Genomic DNA, 19,389 nt, shown 5'->3' with positions numbered 1-19,389 from the left:
TGTTTATAAGGGATCGTCTTCGTGGCGATACTTGCTTGTCGTTTCTCTGGTACCGGTTAGAAGCGTTCCTTCTTAGGTGACCTGTATTCGTATGCTAGGTGTCTAATCTTCTAGCAGTTATAGCACTGTCTGTCTTTCTTCTAACTGTCGTTCTTTTTGTCGTTTCTCTGTATAGTACTAAGGTCTATTGGTCTACTATGGTAACCATAGGCAGTACTTTGTCGGGGGTTATTCTAGTTGTTACAGGGTCTATCGTCGTTTCGCTGGTTGTTAAACTGGTGCTAAGGCTGCCACTGGTACTTACGTCCTAAGTTAGGGTTTTGTCGTTTTTCGCCTCTTTCCTTTCGTCGTTCGAAAAGCCGGTTGTCGATTTTGATAGCGAGTTCGGCGTACTAGAGAAAGTCGTCAGGTCGATCAATCTTAATAATCTCGTCCTTGACTTCGTCTTTTAGTCCTTGATAGAACATAAAGATCTTGGTTTCCTCGGTAAGGTCGAGTTAAACGCTAAGTTGTCGGAAATTAGCAGAGTAGTCTTTAGCGGACTTAGTCTGCTTAAGTTATGCTAGATCTCGTTCGGCTTATCGCTTTTCGTCGGGGTCTTGGAAGAGTGACCTAAGCATATCCTCGAATCCTTTAAAATTAGCGTAGATGTCGCGGGTCTCGGTGGTGCACTCGTCGAGGGTCTTGCATTTAAGGTATTCTTCCTAGATTGGTTTAAACCACTTAAGGGCCTTTCCTCGGAGGTAGGTGGCTACGTATACTACTTTTTCGGTTTCGTTGGTGAAATCTCCATAGTGAAAGTTCTAGTAGTTTTTGACCTGAATCAGGAATCCTTTAAAGGTCCCGGGGGTTCCGTCGTAAGTGACAGGCGTACTGAGCTTAAGCTTTTGTCGTCCTCCGTGGACGGGCGTAGTGACGATGTTAGCAGCAGCCCGGAGGGTGGTGATTTCCCCCTGGAGTTCCTAGATCTTCCGGAGGTTAGCATCCCCCTTGATGTCTTCTTCCAGCTTCTTGTAGGCCTGTCCAGCGTGCTGGAGTTGCTCGTTGAGGTTTTCCATTGCTTGTCGGTTTTCGTTGACGATTTTCTGTATGTCTTTTGTCTCGGCTTCTTGTTTCTGGATTATGCGTCGGAGCTTATCGTAGCTTTCCTTGGTGAAAGAGCTATCTCCATCGGAGTCGTACTTAAGGTCCGGCATGTCGAAGTCCTCAGTGTTGGCGGGCTCCTGCGCGAGGCTCTGAGGCTGGTTGCGCGAAGAGGATGAGGATCCTGGAGTAGGTGATTTAGCAGAAGCGCGAGAAGACATCTTGTCTATACTGTTTAGTAGTTCTCAAAAGGTGACTTACTAAACAGGAGCAATCAAAGTGTTACGGCCAGCTAACTGACAGTAGGTTTGTATTAATAGTAAGCCAGGGATTGACAATAGTAACAGTCGTTCTAAGGTCTAGTCGATTAAGTCGTAGATCTTTAAAGGTCTTGGTGATCAGTCAAGGCCTTAACAAGAGTCGTAGAGTAGTCGTTACTTAGGTATAGCTAAAAGTACCGGTTAGGGTAATCACAAAGTTGATTGCTGAAGAGCTATGGAAGTCTGACCATAGGCCGAGCTCAGGTCATACTATATACAAGTCCTAGACAGTCCCTATGTCTTGTCGCTGATCACTGATCAGGTACCGGTGAGCGATCAGTGATCGTTGGTGAGCGCTCAGTAGCTCTGACTGAGCGCTCAGTGACCCATACTACCTGCTCAGTCTTATCTTATCATCACGTGACTTGTACCATAGTTCTTCCGTTCCCGAGTGAGTCCCTGTTGTTCCCGTGATCCTGCAGTACAAATGTCCTGTTCTAGCCGCCCGACGCCCAAGTGGGTCGTTCAGCTGTTATCCTTGTTTACGGGTCGTAACATAACTAGCTAGTCTAGGGGTCCTTGATATATATCTATCTAGTAGAGGCGTAAGGCTTCCTAAGTAGCTTTCGTAGAAATATCCTTAAGGAACTAGGCGGCGTTAAACGCCGTAGCAGTATCGACGACGTAGAAGACTAGTCTATTACCCTTAAGGTATATTACGTCGGCGATAACCTCGTAGTTAAATTCGTAATCGTCTCGTAACGTAAATTTAAACCGTAATAGCGTTAGTATATATATTTAGTATCGATAGCAGACTTTCGATAGTTGCTTAATTGCCGTAATTTCAACTAGGTAGCTAGCCTTCTAGAATACCTTGTATAATTGTTAAATAGATAGGTATCCGAAGCGACGGTAAACCCGTCGCAATTTAGCGTTTATAAGGTAGTTCTAAGTAAGTAGTTTCTCCTTATCGAGTAATAACTATAGGTAGCCTTATTTGCGAATAATAGGTACGACCTTATTTCCTTAGATAAGGGTATTCGTAACGTTGTTAAAGTAGACCTTCAATCGGTCTATATTTCCTAGGCATATAAGGAAGGGAGTATTAGTCTTAATAACGTAAAATTTAACACTTCTAAACGGCGTTAGCACTTTAGTAGTCCTTATAAACTTTAGTAGTATCCTATCGCCGAATTTCATTATAACGCCGCTAGCCGCCTTAGTATTTAACGTAATTCCTTCGTAAATTTGTTATAAGGCTACGAATTATAGGTAGCTAGCGGTTGAGAATCCTGCTGCGCCTAAGTCGGGCATGATCCCTTGGAAGTTCTAGGCAGAGTAGCGTCCCTCGAGTATGAATTGCGAAGGTAGCTTTTTCGGTTCTAGTTAGTTGCAGAAAAGGTCTTCTTTTGTAATAGCATAGCGGGTTAAATAGTCTACTAGGATTATAGCGATCCTATTACCGTCAATTACTATTATAGTAAAATAGGCGGTAACCTAGAATTAACTATCGCTACCGGTCTCTTCCTCTTTGTTACTTTTACTAGTTTGTTCGGTTACGTAGTAGTATTGCTAGGGGTCTTCGGCGGTAGGTTATAGGTCTAACCCGTCGAAACCCTCGTATTAGACGAGAAATTAGCTATATACTAGAAGTAACGTATCCTAGGCATATTAGGTAGTTTTAAACTTCTCGTACGCTTTTCGTCTCTCTTCTATAGTATGTTTAGTTGACTAGCAGTTAGGTTTTCTATATACGTAGTACTTCTTAGGCGTTAGTAGTAATAGGGGTCTATTACGGCTTCTTCCTTATAATAATCGACTTCGTAATAAACGACTATATCGTAAATAACGCCTTCGACCGTTAAAAGTTCTATCAGTTTAGTACTGCTTTAGTAGGTTAGCTACTATGTTGAATTATTGTTAGTTAAGACGGGTAGCTGTCTCGATCGACGAGATTAATTAGCTGTAAAGTCTTTCGTACGTCTTAGCCGGTATAAATAACGCTATTATATACTCTAGAATATCTCTATAAGCGTATAGAAGTTAGGTATAGAGGGATCGGTCGTTATGATCTTGTTATAGCAAACCGGGCTAAATCTTGCTTAATTTGTTATATAGTATGTTAAAATACTCCGATTTAGTCTTTCTAGGGTTATCGCAAATGATTTAGGGAAGAGTAGTTATATTCTACTACGTAACATACGCTTATTGCCTTTCCCTAGTCTCGAAGTATGATTTCAATTAGTTAATTATAGTCTCGAAGTTAGGCTATAGGTTAATTACTTTAATCGAGGCGTAAAAGTAGGTTTTAGCTATTCCTTTTAGTATTAGGGGAAGTGCCTTGTTATATTAAGAGGTATAAATTCCTAGCATTCTATAGTAATCTACGAATACTAGCATCTTCTTTTTAAGTATATCGTATATATCGCTACTATATTTTATATCGTCGGGGTATAGTTTTGCAAATTCTATTAATTGCTTTCCGATACGATCTATTAACTTGTATAGTTAGAAGTCTGTTAACGGAGAAACTATAGGATATAGCGGTCGGTATGGTAGTTACTATTATTATTGTTTTTATAAAGGAGGTAGCTATAAGGTTGGTTCGACTCTTCCTCTTATGCTATTAGCTACTATTGCCGGTCTCGTAATCTCTTCGTAGAATTCAGGGTCTTTTATTAGAGCTTTTAGGTTGCGATATCTCTTAACGCCTTATTCGAGTTCTTAAGGTAACTAGTAGTAGAATTCTTCCTTTTTAAAAGCTAATGCTATGTTTTTCGAGATTTTCTTGCTATCTATTTCGACGTAGACGCCGTTACTAATTAAATAGTCTCTAAAGAATCGTAGGATTAGGGGAGGTATATTTTAGAAGTCTTCTTCTAACTAGTCGGCGAAATCGGGAGAAACTTCGTTTTATAGCTCGAGGCTTATAAGATTCCTCTTCTTATAAGTCTTAAGTAGGAAACCTATATAGGAACCTAGTTGCTATAAGCTAGCGTTTATAAGGTCGATTGCCTAGTTGCCTTATACTACTAGATCGATTATACTTTTAATTCTCTATAAGATAGGGATTGTTAATTAGCTTTTAGTAGTAACGCTGCTTATAGGCGATCCTTCTTGTAAATTTCGCTTTATTCTAATAATATAAAAAGATTACTTCTATTTAGAATCTTAAATTCTAATCCTTAATAACGTTAGCTATAATTAGTATAAGATATAAGCCTAGAAGTAGGAGTTAAAAGACGATTCGGGATATTATGATTCTAAGGGGAAAGAATCGTAAAATCGGGGATTTTCGTCGGTTTATTATTTATTTCCGTCGGCGCCGTTCTTGCTAATATTCTCGAGGGGTGTCAAGGTATATATAGGTCTCGAATTAGTAGGGAGAGAGTTCTACTATAGATTCTTTTATAAATCTTTCTTTCTTGCTTTAGGCTTCGCTCCTTACTATTAAGAAGTTTAGAATCTAGTAGATAGTTAGCCTTATAATGCTTATAACTATATATATTTCTCCTAAGCCGTAGCCTTAGAGGCGTATACGTATAGCTATATAGGCGGATTACTGCTAGTAGTCTCTGCTTGCCTTTCGGCGTATTCTTCTTCTAGTAGGGAGGTTTCTTATAGTAGGCGCCTCGCGGTTAGCACCTTGTCTAGGGATTTATTAAGAAACTAGTAGGCGCTTCGTAATTAGCACCGCGCGTAGGGGATAGTTATAGTTAGGGAAGTTGTTATCCTTTGTAGGATTCGTAAATCTTTGCTTTTATAGCGTGAAGAGGTTGGAAGACCGTCGATTCGATAGGTCTCTTCTTCTAGTAATTGAAAACGCATGATAGAATGCTTTTGCTAGCGATAATTAGCTGCGATTAACCTTATCCCGCCTAGGGTAAGCATAGCAGTCTTTAGGTTATTTAAATAATCGGATTACTAGTAGATTCGAGGAAAAGAAGCTTTCTTCTACTAGTTTCCGTAGATCCTAGTTACTCTCGCTTCTTCTCTCGTTAGTACGAAATCCCTACTTTTACCTAGGCTTAGGTATCTAGTTTAAGAAGTCGTCTCTTCTAGTATTAACCTTGCTAATCTACGGTTTGTCCGTAGTAGAGTAGTAATTATAAAGTTAACTAAATTAATAGCAACTATAAGGTTTACTACTAATTAGTATAGGTTTTATAAAGGGTAAAACGGAATTCCGTTTGTTAATAATAAATAATAGTAAATTAGTTCTAATCGATAGTTTATAATAGTTGAAAGTAGTGTTGTTGACTAGAAGGTAGGGATATTCCCCCTTGGCTTGTTACGTAGGTCTAGGAGGCTTGGGCCTCTTAGCCTAGCAGGCGTATAGCTGGAAGTATTATACGACTCTGTATTCTAACTATCGCAATAGTAAGCTATCCTCTATGTCTAATTCTTATATGCCTTATATAAACGTCTCCTTCTAACGCTTTACTACCTTCTTTCGAATTTAATAAATATAAGATAAACGGCTTACTACTAAAGCTATATCAGACTAAAGACATACTAACTCCTTATAAATCTATAATACCTTTTTACTAGCCTTTTCTTCTTTCTTATCTTACTCCTTACGCTAGGAATTTAATTTTAATATTACTAAATTAATAAGAAAATATTACTACTTAAAGAAAAAAAAACTTATATATTAAAGCTACTACTAAACTATTATAAGGCTTCTTATACTAAGTATATAACTAATAACGATTTACGCTTTTAGTAAATTAATAAGCGCGTTTCGCATAGAAATAATAAGTATAAAGCATATCTATAATAACGCCGAAATATATAAAAGACTTATTAACTACTTAACAAAGCGTTTTTAAGCAAGGCTATTTAGATTTTGATTTTAAAACATAACCTAACATAGTATTAGCATTATTAAAGGAAGTATATTTAAAAGACCCTAACCTAAGACTAGCTAACCTACTTATAAGCCTTGAGGATAAGACCTTCGAGAGGGAGACCTGATGTTACGACCTATTAAGTATGCCTAACAGAGAAACTAGCCTTACTCGAGGATAGCGGCTAGAGACAAGATATATATAGGCGACGGAAGGGATAAAGGTCGCCCTGCCGGAAAAGGAAGAACTATATTTAAGTTACATAATGATAAGAAAGGAATAAGAGATACGACTCTTAGCATGTCGGCTGCCGATAATTAAGATATTAGCAAGCGACGATACGAACGTTAGCCTTAGGAAATAGGACTTATATATAGACTAAGACTTAAGTACCTGCTTAATCCTTCTAGATAGTTTTTTAGTAATTAACTTATGATTTATCCTTGAATAACTTTTAGCTTACCTCTTAGTATTATAAATACTAAGAACCTTGTTACTATAGTATAAGACTGATTACCTTACCCTAACCTTACGATCTACTAGAACGATCTTTACAAACTAGTATTAGTCTCTTACTATACCTTCTATTAGCAGAACCCTACTATTAGATAGCTAGCCGTAATAAGAGATTCTATAGTTTAGTATCTTATCTATCTATAGTTTAGTATTTCCTTCTAAGGTACCTTCCTTATTAGTTATATTAAATATTACGTTACTATAGTTATTCTTAGCTTTAAAGTTGCTAAGCAAGATACTTATATCCCTTAATAGTTATTTCGTAAGGTAACTAATATAGTAGCCTTTAGGGATTTATATTTCTAAATTTCCTTTATTATAGATAAAAAATAACGCTAGGGTCGTAAGGTCTACTATACTATAGATCGCTACCTTATATATTAAGTAGAAGTACTAAGTCTTGCTCCCGTTATTACTATCTCTTAGTAGAAGGCTATATCGTCTTAAGACGAAGACTTAACTCTTCTATAGAATTATTACTACGTAGGCGTTATCTACGCGCCTAGCAGGTAGCGTCTACTATCGATACTTAATAAGCGCTTCTATATTAAATACGGATCGAAACTTAATAATAGACTTATTAAAGTTTATAACGAGACTATATTCTTTATAAAAAGGGGTATTAAGTAATAGGTTTGCTTTAAGCATAACGTACATGATAAGCGAGTAAGACAGACAAGCGAGTGAGACAGTAAACCAGACCTTCGCGACAATAATATCGAAATCTATAACAAGAAATCTTAGATTGATTAATACTACTCGGATTCCTGTTCTTCGGATGTTTCCTCAATAAATTGACATGTTCTCGCGTTGTGGCCTGTATTCCCGCATACGCCACACCGACGATGAGTCGTCTCAGACCTCACTTTGCGACCACTACTCCGTCGCGTTTCCTCTTGTAGTTGCGTGTCTGCCTCTCTTTGCGACTGTATATCCTCTCCAGTAGATATAGTAAGACTTCCTCCTTTCTGTAGACGTGTTTTCTTAGCCCTTCGACGCCGACTTAATATTGCATTCTCCTCTCGAAGGATTTGAACCTCTGACTCTAGTAATGCTACCCGATGCCCTAGTCCTTCTGTCCCTCTGGCTAGCTTACTCACAGCACTATAAATTGATGCTGGAGAGCTGCTTCGGTGGCGTGAGATTCGACTCTTAATAAAAGTAGACTGTGATCTTGCTTCGCTTGGGTTGCTCGGCGTCCTAGAGATCCAAGGGTCTGGTGTCTGAGGGACCCCCTCCTCAGGCGTTGGCGTTCGGAACTTTACATCCAGCTTTGAGAGAACACTTTCTGCATTCAAAGGGACAAGTCTAGCTCCTCGGAAACCTCCCTGGATATTTTTCCTCGTAAAAGACTGCTTAAAAGCTTCGTGAAATGCTGCAAAGAAATCTTCCTTCGAGATATGGGTTGTGCCTCGCCGCATCTTATTCTCAATTTGCCGACCGTAGGCATTCTTTAACGGCTGAAAACAACCAACATCTAAGGGTTGAAGTAGATGAGACGAGTGAGCCGGCATGCACAGTGTAATAATGTTGTTTTCTTGACAAAAGAGCTCGAAGGCTGCGGAGTGGTGACTTTCATGACCATCAACAACGAGGAGGCGATATTTCCCAGACGTACGTGGTTTTGTATAAATGTCGAAGTGTCTGATCCAGTCAATACCTCTCTCGTTTGTTGTCCATCCATTTTCAGACGTTGCAATAGCCCAATCGCCTGGAAGAGAGGTTTCTGTATACCAGCTTGAGAGGTGATACTGGCCTGCAACGATGATGTATGGCGGGATGCTCTCCCCTTGGGAATTAATAGCCTGGATAACTGTAACCCATTCCCTATTGCCAGGCTGTGTCATCTTCGTATTTGAACGCCTTTCAGCACTTGTAACAACCATTCCAGAAGCAATAACGCCCATCATAAAGCCGGTCTCATCAAAGTTGTAGATATCAGCATCAGCAATACCATACTTCGCAATTATATTCTTCACAAGCGAAAACCAGCCACGAATCACCTCTGGATCTTCGCATTGAGCTCTCTTATAGTCATACTTGCGAAAGAAACGCGTCCTAAGCTGTGGTTGTCGCTTGACGAAATTAGAAGCCCAGCGCTTCCCAACTGGAGGCGCGTCGCGCTCTGCGAGAAGTCGATTGGCCATTTCTTCCACACCACTCAGCCGGGGAGGAAATGATCGCGCATCTAGGTCGAGAATATACTCAACTATTGTCTTCTCTTCTAAATCTGATAAATTCCGTGAATTAGGCATGCTGTCGCGTCGTGAGACTATTCCCTTTAGTCGCCGGCTTAATGTTGCGTGACTGACTGTATAGAGTGCACCTGCGGCCCGAGCACTAAGTTTTGGGTCATTTCTCATTGCTTGAAGGGCAATTTGTAACCTTCTTTCAATACTAGCTGATTCCATGATTTATTGTAGAGGAAAAGGTGCCGGTCGCGTCAAGGTGCGACGGTCGCGGTTTACTGTCTCACTCGCTTGTCTGTCTCACTCGCTTATCATGTACGTCAGTTATAATTCTCTATATAGTTTATATCTACTAGGCTTACTTTTTATATAGACTTTATAATCCTTAATTACGTTAGTAACGTCTTTTCTTATTACTTACTTATCGTAGTATTATTTAATTCGTTTCTAAGTTTTCGTAACTCCTTAGTAACCGTAAGTAGGTATGCTATATATCTCCCTAATCTAGTCGTATATTATCCTCTTAGTTATATTAGTCTTAATACGGTTGCTAATTATTAAGAGTTTCGTAATAGGTATAAGGTTATTATTATCTTCTTTAAAGATAACCTAAGTTTCTTCTAAAACTTCGTCTTTATAATTAAGTCTTCGGCTAAGCGCGTCTACTTTGCTATTTTCTAATCCTTTCTTATAGATAATTCTAAAGTTAAATTCTAAGAGGAATTCTAACTATCTAATTTATTATTTATTAAGCTTTTTTAAAATAGTAAAATATATTAGATTCTTATAATCTATATATACTTTTACTTCGTACTTTATTCCTAATAGTTAAGGTTTTTATTTTTAAATACGTTAATAATTACTATAAGTTCCTTATTATAGATTTAGTAATTTAGTTTAGGTTTTTAAAACTTCCTTGAAAAGAATCTATAGGGGTATAAGACTCCGTTCTCGTCCCTTTAGCCTAGCTACGTATTACGGCTAGCTAACTGACAGTAGGTTGTATTAGTAGTAAGTTAGGGATTAAGAGTAGTAATAGTCGTTCCGTAGTCCTAGTCGAATAGATCGTAGATCTTTAAAGGGCTTGGTAATCAGTCAAGGCCTTAACAAGAGTCGTAAAGTAGTTCGTTACTTAGGATAGCTAAAAGTACCGGTAAGGGTAGTTACGAAGTTGATTACTAAAGAACTAGGAAAGGTAGGACTCGAGAGGACTCGAGTCCTAACTATATATAAGTCTAGTTCTATACTAAATACTTCCTAATCCTAGGGGACCGACACCCAGGACGTCGGTCTATCGCTATAAACCGCCCTTAGCACCGTCGGTCTTATCCCAAGACCGCTTATCGTCCGTCGGTCCTGCTTATCGTTACGTAACCTATATCCTAGTTCTTCCGTTCCGTGGGGGTTGTTACGACATAACGGCTGACAGCCGTCCCTATAACCGCTAAGCCCCTGCGGGGTCGTCGTTAGTAGTTTGTTAACTATCAGGTCGTAACATTAGCTCCCCTCTTAAAGGTCTTGTCCTCGAGACCTGAGTATAAGTAGGTCGTTAGTCCTAGGTTGGGGATTTATAAATTTGCTTCCTTTGTTTTTTATAATGCTATTACTATGTTAGGTCGCGTTCGAAAGACAAAGTCGTACTTAACTATAATAAAAGATCGTAAGAAAGCTATGCTTATTAAATACGTAAAGTCCCGATCGATTGCTAGCGATATGCCTTACACTCGTTATTTCTATACAAAGGTCCCGTATCGTTTTAGCAAGAAGTCTATACGCTATAAGACTTGCATCGAGGCGAAGAAACCTTATAACGGCATCCTCGTAGCGTCTACTCGTAAGTCGTGTTTTTATATTTTCGCTATTCTAAGGGTTACTAATATTTACTTCTAGTTTAGAAGTTAAACTCTTAGCAAAAAAAGTAGGATAAGAAAGAAGAGAAAGCAGGTAAGTGTTACGACCCGTAAACAAGGATAACAGCTGAACGACCCACTTAGGCGTCGGGCGGCTAGAACAGGACATTTATACTGCAGGATCACGGGAACAACAGGGACTCACTCGGGAACGGAAGAACTATAGTACAAGTCACGTGATGATAAGATAAGACTGAGCAGGTAGTATGGGTCACTGAGCGCTCAGTCAGAGTGTCACGCAGTCAATTTGCCCACCACTTATGGGGTAAAAAAAGATGCTTCCATTCATTAGAGACTGTCTAGGGGTTATTGGGTTGATTATATAACCGTCTATTCGGTAATTACCGATTTGAAGGTTTTCATGCACAAAATGACATCCCCGTTAGTTTTATATGGGAAACAATAGCCGGGTGCATGGGTTGAATGCATGCCCCGATATATGCAGTGGTCCGTGTGACACACCCCCTCAGAGAGGCAACCTGTTGTAGGTTGATTCTCTGTATTCTCATTCAAATACAGAAATGATACTATTCAGAACTCCGTATACTTACTACCAAATTCCAGATTCATACTGCGTTCTTCTCGATCAAATGTTCAATATTCGCCATACCCAATTGGGCGATAAAGTGGTTGTGTTTTTGGGCTGGCATTGCTTTAGTCATACCGTCTGCCACCATTTCGTTGGTTGGAACCCATTGAAAGTCAATTGATCCCTTCTGTAATTCCTGGCGAAGCCATAAGTTGTTGATATTGATATGGCGTAATTTGCTAGTCGCTTGGGGTCTTTCAGCAATCAATAGTCGAAGAGTTTGCTTATTGTCGCATTGCATGATGTATTTATCATCTAATTGGAGATTCAATTGTTCCATGAGTCGAATGGTTGCCATATATTCTCTTGTGGCTGCTGTCAAAGCAGCAAGCTCAGCTTCTGTGCTTGAAGTGACTACTCTTCGTTGTTTGACTGCTTTCCAATGAATTGGACCTCCGAATAGCATCATCACATATCCTTGAGTGCTTTTTCGAGTGACAGAGTCATCAGCGAATGAAGCGTCTGAGGCGCAGTAGAGGACTCCTTTCCCTTTGCAGTTGAACTCGATAGCGAGGTATTTGTTGTCCTCAAGATATTGTAAGCATTCATATGCTGCTTTCTGGTGTTCAGAAGATGGATTTGATAGGAATTCTGCTAGTCTCGAGCTTGTTCGAGCTATATCTGGTCTGCCAATCACTCCAGCATAGTTGATTGATCCAACCTTCCGTTGATAGTAGTTGATTTCCTCTGGCGTAGCCTGACCAGGACTTGGGACCAGGTTATCTATTGCCATAGGTGTTTGGCGTCGCTTGGTTGAGGTTCTGATCTTGAATTCTTCAGTGACCTTAGATATATAGTTGTCGAGACTCATCCATAGTTGACGGGTTTTTCGTTCTCTTATTATTCTGACTCCTAGGAAGATACTCAATTCTCCCATATCTTTCATTTCATACTCCTTTTTGAGTTGTTGAACTGCTTCTTTTACTTTGGTTTCATGCTTTTTATGGTATATAACCCCAATATCGTCCACAAAGTGGAATACTATGAAGTATTGATTGGTGTAGATACAGTCATCTTCTTGGAGTGGGATAAGGCCAAGCTTCTTGAATGATCTCTCCAGATTCTTTTGCCATAGCAGTGGGCTTCGTCTCAATCCATATAGTGCTTTTCGCAGGGCAAGACAGTATCCCTCTTGTCTGAATCCTGGAGGAAACCAAACATAGACTTCCTCATCAATTGTGGCATGTGTAAATGCGTTGACTGCGTCCAATTGAAGAGTCTCTAAGTCAAATCTCGCCACAATTGCCATGAGACTTCGCAGCGATATACCAGCAAGCGTTGAGGCATAGGTCTCTAGTTCATTTGTCGGTTGGAGATCTCCTCGAACACAGATCCTCGCTTTGAACTTCTTGAGATATCCTTTGCTGCCCTTATATGTGAATACCCACTTCAATGGGATAATTCGCTGAGTGTCTTGATCAATATTGCCAAGATCAATCATTTCAAACGTGCCCATTTGCCATAGTGATCTGTTCTCAATATTCATTGCAGCAATCCATTTGTGACTGTATTGGTGTTTGATCGCTTCACTGTAATTCTTTGGAACTGGTGGAAGTGTCTTTTGGTGTGGATTGCCTAAATCATCTGCTGATGCATCCCATTGATCTCTTCCTTTTACTGTATCCGTAGATTGCAGTGTGAAGTGGGATTCTCTTGCTCTTCTCAGTCTTTGTGATGATCTTGTTGCTTCTGGTGGCTGTTGATTTGTTTGACCAAGAGGGGCTGATCGATTGTAGATGTTGTGATTTCTGCTGCCACGAGGTCTTCCCCTTCTCGCTATGTTTGGGATTACTGTGGAGGAATCTTGTGGTATGATTTCTTCTGGTTCTAATTCTATGACTGGTGTCTGTTGTAGTTCGAGTCGGTCTGTTGAGGTTTCCTCTATGGTCTCACTTTGATCCGATTGTTCTGGAGTTGGCGATACTTCTGGAGTTTCTGGAGTCTCCCTCACCCCCTCAGTTGTTTGAGAATCTGACAGCTGTACTGTTGGTGATAGAGAAGTGGGTGTAGGTAATTGAAAATCCCCTGATTCTTTCTCCTGCATCGGTGTTGCCGGTGTTGTTTCTTGAGCGGCTGGATTCGAGGCGGGTAGTGGCCCGGTAATATTATCGCTGAAATCTTCTCCATCCCAGCCAGCTGTGTCTAGGTCTTGTTCAATTGGATTTGTGAATGGGATATCCATTTCTGTGAACTGGAATTCAAGTTCCATTTGGCTTAACTTGCTGGTATCCTCAATCCTTGGATCATACAGCGTGTTTTCGTCGAAAGTAACGTCTCTAGTTCTCATGACTTTTCCTATTGCTGGGATCCAGATTCTGTAGATATTTGTGCTGTCATAACCACATAGATAGCCAATATGAGCTCTTGGCGCAGTTTTGTTTGACTTTTCTATTCCTCTCTTGTAGTTTTGTGTCAAGGGGTAAGCTCTGCAGCCATATCGCCTCAAGTGTGCTAGTTGTGGCTTTTCAGCCCTCTTGTGGGTAGACTGTTGATGAGAGTTCAGCCAAGTGTTGACCAACCCCAATGGTGTCTGCCACTTGTGGCGTCTTCGAGGCAATCTGTTTGACAGATAAACTGCTGCTTTTGCCAGCTCTGGTGCCATCAATTCAGGAAAGCGAGATTGAAATCGAAGTGCTCTCATGATCATAAACACAGCACCTCCAGCTCTTTCTGCTGGGTTTTGAGCACCAGTGTACTCAGCTGATCTTTCAATCATATATCCATTCACAGCTGCCCATAGTTCAAACGCATTGCGTAAAGCAACCTCCCAATCTAGGCGTAGAATAGAGATTTTGATAAAGCACTGTCTCTCGAGGTATGCTGCTAATTCTGTCATAGCTTGTAGTCCCTCCTTTCGAGTACGAAGAGTTCTTATCCAGAAGAACCCTGACCAGCCATCGCTGACCAGCAGGATCACCTTCTCCCTATTGTATGCTTTGCTAAGTGTAAAGAAGTCGAGAGATAGATAATCTCCTACAGCAGTTGGCCAATGGTCTGGGTTTCTGCGGGAAATTTGGCGAGTTGCCTTCCCAACAGCACAGGCATCACATTCCACTTTTGTGATTCCTTTTATCTGTATCCCAAGAGCTGTTTTAAGTAGCTGTTCCAGTCCCTCAGCGCCTGGATGACCAAGTCTCTCATGCCACAACTTGGCTTCTGCTGATGATGTTGGGAGTGGTTGTCTTGTTGACTGAAAACCTTTGGTTGGTTTCCTTTCTACGGTTGGGCTGAATCTCACAGTCTTCTCGGTATTGCTGAACGAGGTATTGTTCAGCAGAGCTGGGCCAGCTTCAATAATGTATTGACCATATCGGTTTGGTGTTTTGAATAGAAGTCTGCCTTTTGAGTCGATAAGACCCGGTATTCCTGTTGTAAAGATGATCCCTTTTTGCTTCAGCGGTTCTGTCCCAAGGAGCGATGTTGGGTATCCAGGCACAAGCCATACATTTCTGACTTTGATCTCCTTGTTGTTGGATTTGCCGCCTTGGTTTGGTTTGATGATCATTGTGCCTTTCGCAATTGCATGTACATCTCCTCCTCCAGTGGTGAAGTCTTTTGTGACTGTGTAGTCGAGATCATGAAGTCTTGAGGAGTCGTTGCAGATGTGGAATCCTGTTCCTGAGTCTACTATCACACTGTCTGACAGTGGGAATCCTGAATAGAGACTTGCTTCTCCTTGATTGACGATAGTGACGAAAGATGAGAGTGATCCTTCTCCATCAGACACTTCTTGAGTATAGTGGGATGATGATTGTGTAGTGTTTCTCCAGTTTGAGGAAGATGTTGCTCGATCTGGGGACTTTTGAGACTGCTGATCGCTTGCCCCTTTTCGTAGTTTTTCAACTATTCTCTTTAAGTGTGGTTTCTTCTGGAGATACTCATTCAATCTTTCCAGTGCTTTCTTATTTTCTGGATTATCTTCATGATAGTTTGGGCCTCGCTTCTTAGGGTTGGCATGTTTGCAATCAACAAATCGGTGACTTTCGTTTGGGCAAGCTGCACACTTTTGCTCTCGTTTTGCCCCCTGTTTTATTCCTTGTTCGTTTTCTCCTTGCCAAGTAGCGAAACTCGTGTCTTTTAATGGAGCAGCATTCAGCCAGTCTGGGTGGAAAGTTCTCACCCAACTGCGGAAATCGTTAGCTTGCTCAATTCCAGCAGTCTTGCTGATCGAACTGTAGGTTGGGTCATCCTTGTATCGCTTTGTGAAGTCGTAAGAGGCAGATGTGTAGTAATCTGGTGCAATTTGCTTGACTGCTTTCAAGAACTCAGAGACTTGAGTAACTGGATCGCTGAGAGCAGGGATTCCGATTGTTTGGGCTTCATCCATGATTTCTCGATAGATTATGAGCCATCCTCCAAGTTTTGCTCTTTTGATTGATAGCATATGCTTGTTATATCTTTCCAATACCATTTGTTGTCTCCCAAAGTTGTCTGGCGCTAGCTGTTTTTCAAGAGCTTTTATGATATCCCTGACTGTTTGCTCCTTGCTGACTTGGCTGATATAAGTGGCTGCTACAGTGTTCATGATCCAACTGTGAATTTCTAGAAGACTTCGCCGAACCTGGTTGTATTGGTCTTTTTCTTCTTGATAGATAGCTTTTCCATAGCTGATAACGTTGCTATAGTTTGCTCGTTCTTCTTGTCTGAGGTCTTTTGGGTCTGGGAATTCCAATCTTGGCTTAGTATTAATCTTGGTTCCTTTTGGATTCACATAGTCCCAGACTTCATGAACGTTTGCCAGCATCTGTAAGTTGTTGAACCAGTGGTTCCAGTCGCTGTCAGTCTGTAGCCGCTGTGTGTATTTTGCAGTTTCCGTAGTTGAATTCATGATCTCTCTTGAAAAGAGAACTGGTCTCTCTCTTCTGATCGTTGTGCAGTTGGTTTTTCGCCGTGGCCAAGATTGAGTTCGTGACTAGACACTTCTTGTTTCAAGTTGGTGATTTTGTCGATTGTTGCCTAGAGGTTTGAGGGTATATAGCCAATCTCAACGCCTCAATTCTCAACAAAACGCAAGACGCCCCCCCTGTCTAATGAACCTGCCGTTTAGTGTAGTTGGTCTAGCCACCCAACTTGTAGCTATTCGCAAGGACCGTAAGACTGGCAAGCTCCCCTTCGTGGGTTCAATTCAGGGTTGTGGAGTTTTCGCAATTTGTAAAAAGTCTTATCGGTTCCGTTACACGAAGACTGTAAAGTGAACCACCTGTTCGTCTTATCTGCCCGAAGCTTTCAGAGGCATAAAATGAGCAACTAGGTGTCTCTTCCGTTTCGTAATTCCAACCCTCCTGGCTGCGTATCAGTGGTATGGTCGAGCATGAACTTATATAAGGTTCAAGTTAAGAGTCCTGGGTTCAACTCCTCAGATGTGGTAAGTCCCCCTGAGTTGAGATGAACTTTTTGTGATTTTTTGATAAGTGTTGATGATATGAATTGATGACCAGAAGTTCTTTTGTGATTGAATGTTTCAACACTTCAACGTTCAGCCTTGTGTGATTGGAATTGATGTTTTGTTTGGTGGACTTGACTGCCAAAGTCTCATGGGTCGGTAACTTCGTCAATTGAGTGCCCTTGTCTATGGCATAAGTCTGAACTGCTCCCTTCTGGAAGTCGGTTTTTCAATTGGTAATTGTCACCATGAGGTACTGGGCTCATAACTGTCACGCAGTCAATTTGCCCACCACTTATGGGGTAAAAAAAGATGCTTCCATTCATTAGAGACTGTCTAGGGGTTATTGGGTTGATTATATAACCGTCTATTCGGTAATTACCGATTTGAAGGTTTTCATGCACAAAATGACATCCCCGTTAGTTTTATATGGGAAACAATAGCCGGGTGCATGGGTTGAATGCATGCCCCGATATATGCAGTGGTCCGTGTGACACAGAGCTACTAAGCGCTCACCAACGATCACTGATCGCTCACCGGTACCTGATCAGTGATCAGCGACAAGACACAGGGACTGTCCAGGACTTGTATATAGTATGACCTGAGCTCGGCCCATGGTTAGACTTCCATAGCTCTTCAGCAATCAACTTTGTGATTACCCTAACCGGTACTTTCAGCTATACCTAAGTGACAACTACTCTACGACTCTTGTTGAGGCCTTGACTGATCACCAAGACCTTTGAAGATCTACGATCTATTCGACTAGGACTACGGAACGACTGTTACTACTCTCAATCCCTGGCTTACTGTTAACACAAACCCACTATCAGTTAGCTAGCCGTAACACTTTGATTGCTCCTGTTCAGTAAGTCACCTTTTGAGAACTACTAAACAGTATAGACAAGATGTCTTCTCGCGCTTCTGCCAAATCACCCACTCCAGGATCCTCATCCTCTTCGCGCAACCAGCCTCAAAGCCTCGCGCAGGAGCCCGCCAACACTAAGGACTTCGACATGCCGGACCTCAAGTACGACTCCGATAGAGATAGCTCTTTCACTAAGGAAAGCTACGATAAGCTCCGACGCATAATCCAGAAACAAGAAGCCGAGACAAAAGACATACAGAAAATCGTCAACGAAAACCGACAAGCAATAGAAAACCTCAACGAGCAACTCCAGCACGCTGGACAGGCCTACAAGAAGCTAGAAGAAGACATCAAGGGGGATGCCAACCTCCGGAAGATCTAGGAACTCCAGGGGGAAATCACTACCCTCCGGGCCGCCGCCAACATCGTCACCACGCCTGTCCACGGAGGACGACAAAAGCTCAAGCTCAGTGCGCCTGTTACCTACGACGGAACCCCCGGGACCCTCAAAGGATTCCTAATTCAGGTCAAAAACTACCAGAACTTTCACCACGGAGATTTCACCAACGAGACCGAAAAAGTAGTACACGCAGCCACCTACCTCCGAGGAAAGGCCCTCAAGTGGTTTAAACCAATCCAGGAAGAGTACCTAAAATGCGAGACCCTCGACGAGTGCACTACCGAGACCCGCGACATCTACGCCAATTTTAAAGGATTCGAGGACGCGCTCAGGTCACTCTTCCAAGACCCCGACGAAAAGCGACAAGCCGAACGAGATCTAGCACAACTTAAGCAGACTAAGTCTGCTAAAGACTACTCCGCCAATTTCCGACAACTTAGCATTCAACTCGACCTCACCGAGGAAACCAAGATCTTCATGTTCTATCAAGGACTAAAGGACGAAGTCAAGGACGAGATCATCAAGATTGATCGACCTGACGACTTTCTCCAGTACGCCGAACTCGCCATCAAAATCGACAACCGGCTTTTCGAACGACGAAAGGAAAGAGGCGAAAAACGACAAAACCCTAACTCAGGACGCAAGTACCAGTGGCAGCCTCAGCACCAGTTCAACAACCAGCGAAACGACAATAGACCCCGCAACAACTAGAACAACCCCCGACAAAGTACTGCCTATGGTCACCACAGTAGACCAATAGACCTTAGTGCTACACAGAGAAACGACAAAAAGAACGACAGTTAGAAGAAAGATAGACAGTGCTATAACTACTAGAAGATTAGACACCTAGCATACGAATGCAGGTCACCCAAGAAGGAACGCTTCCAACCAGTACCAGAGAAACGACAAGCGAGTATCGCCACGAAGACGATCCCTCATAAACAACTCAACTAGACCACCTGCTTCGATAACAACTGCCATATCTACTCTAGCAGTAAGGAACACGCAGGATAGTACCCCTAGAAACCTCAAGAACGATCTGGTTACGACACCACCAACGCACCTAAACAGACCCTCGCTGTAGGATATAGAAGCAACAGCAAAATCGAGCGCAAGACAATCGAACAGCTCGACAGTATAAACGACAACGAGGAATTAGAACAAGACAATCAGCGAAGACTGAACCTCCTCTACGCAGGACGACAAGCCAACCTACAGCGGATTCAACAAGACTTACAAAACCCTGTGTAGCAACGACAACTCGGTACGCTGGACGCACACATCGAACGACGACAACATGCACAAGGAGATCCCGCACGGATCCGCCAAATCAACCAAGAACTA

The 19,389-nt window shown here is 41.6% G+C and overlaps 5 protein-coding genes across 5 annotated transcripts; 2 read left to right on the top strand and 3 right to left on the bottom strand.

The window, feature by feature from the left end:
- Positions 1–803: 803 nt before the first annotated feature.
- CTRU02_201401 (reverse transcriptase domain protein) lies at positions 804–1,304 on the bottom strand (the record flags this gene model as incomplete). Its single annotated transcript, XM_070203844.1, has 2 exons — positions 804–962; positions 1,056–1,304. The coding sequence occupies 2 exons, from the start codon at positions 1,302–1,304 to the stop codon at positions 804–806; spliced, it is 408 nt and encodes a 135-aa protein (XP_070062426.1).
- Positions 1,305–2,369: 1,065 nt separating this feature from the next.
- CTRU02_201400 (uncharacterized protein) lies at positions 2,370–2,543 on the bottom strand (the record flags this gene model as incomplete). Its single annotated transcript, XM_070203843.1, has 1 exon — positions 2,370–2,543. The coding sequence occupies one exon, from the start codon at positions 2,541–2,543 to the stop codon at positions 2,370–2,372; it is 174 nt and encodes a 57-aa protein (XP_070062425.1).
- Positions 2,544–7,464: 4,921 nt separating this feature from the next.
- Positions 7,465–9,120, bottom strand: CTRU02_201399 (transposase; the record flags this gene model as incomplete). The annotated part of the gene is made up of 1 exon (XM_070203842.1): positions 7,465–9,120. One exon carries the CDS (start codon positions 9,118–9,120, stop codon positions 7,465–7,467), a length of 1,656 nt encoding a protein of 551 aa, XP_070062424.1.
- A 1,386-nt stretch (positions 9,121–10,506) lies between these two features.
- Positions 10,507–10,800, top strand: CTRU02_201398 (uncharacterized protein; the record flags this gene model as incomplete). The annotated part of the gene is made up of 2 exons (XM_070203841.1): positions 10,507–10,731; positions 10,789–10,800. 2 exons carry the CDS (start codon positions 10,507–10,509, stop codon positions 10,798–10,800), a joined length of 237 nt encoding a protein of 78 aa, XP_070062423.1.
- Positions 10,801–17,685: 6,885 nt separating this feature from the next.
- CTRU02_201397 (uncharacterized protein) lies at positions 17,686–18,027 on the top strand (the record flags this gene model as incomplete). The annotated part of the gene is made up of 1 exon (XM_070203840.1): positions 17,686–18,027. The coding sequence occupies one exon, from the start codon at positions 17,686–17,688 to the stop codon at positions 18,025–18,027; it is 342 nt and encodes a 113-aa protein (XP_070062422.1).
- Positions 18,028–19,389: the final 1,362 nt, after the last annotated feature.

Source organism: Colletotrichum truncatum (assembly GCF_014235925.2).
Source record: "Colletotrichum truncatum strain CMES1059 chromosome Unknown Contig_0001, whole genome shotgun sequence".
Taxonomy (NCBI): domain Eukaryota; kingdom Fungi; phylum Ascomycota; class Sordariomycetes; order Glomerellales; family Glomerellaceae; genus Colletotrichum; species Colletotrichum truncatum.
Note: the sequence above shows the minus strand (reverse complement) of the source record. Positions and strands in the feature narration are given on the sequence as shown.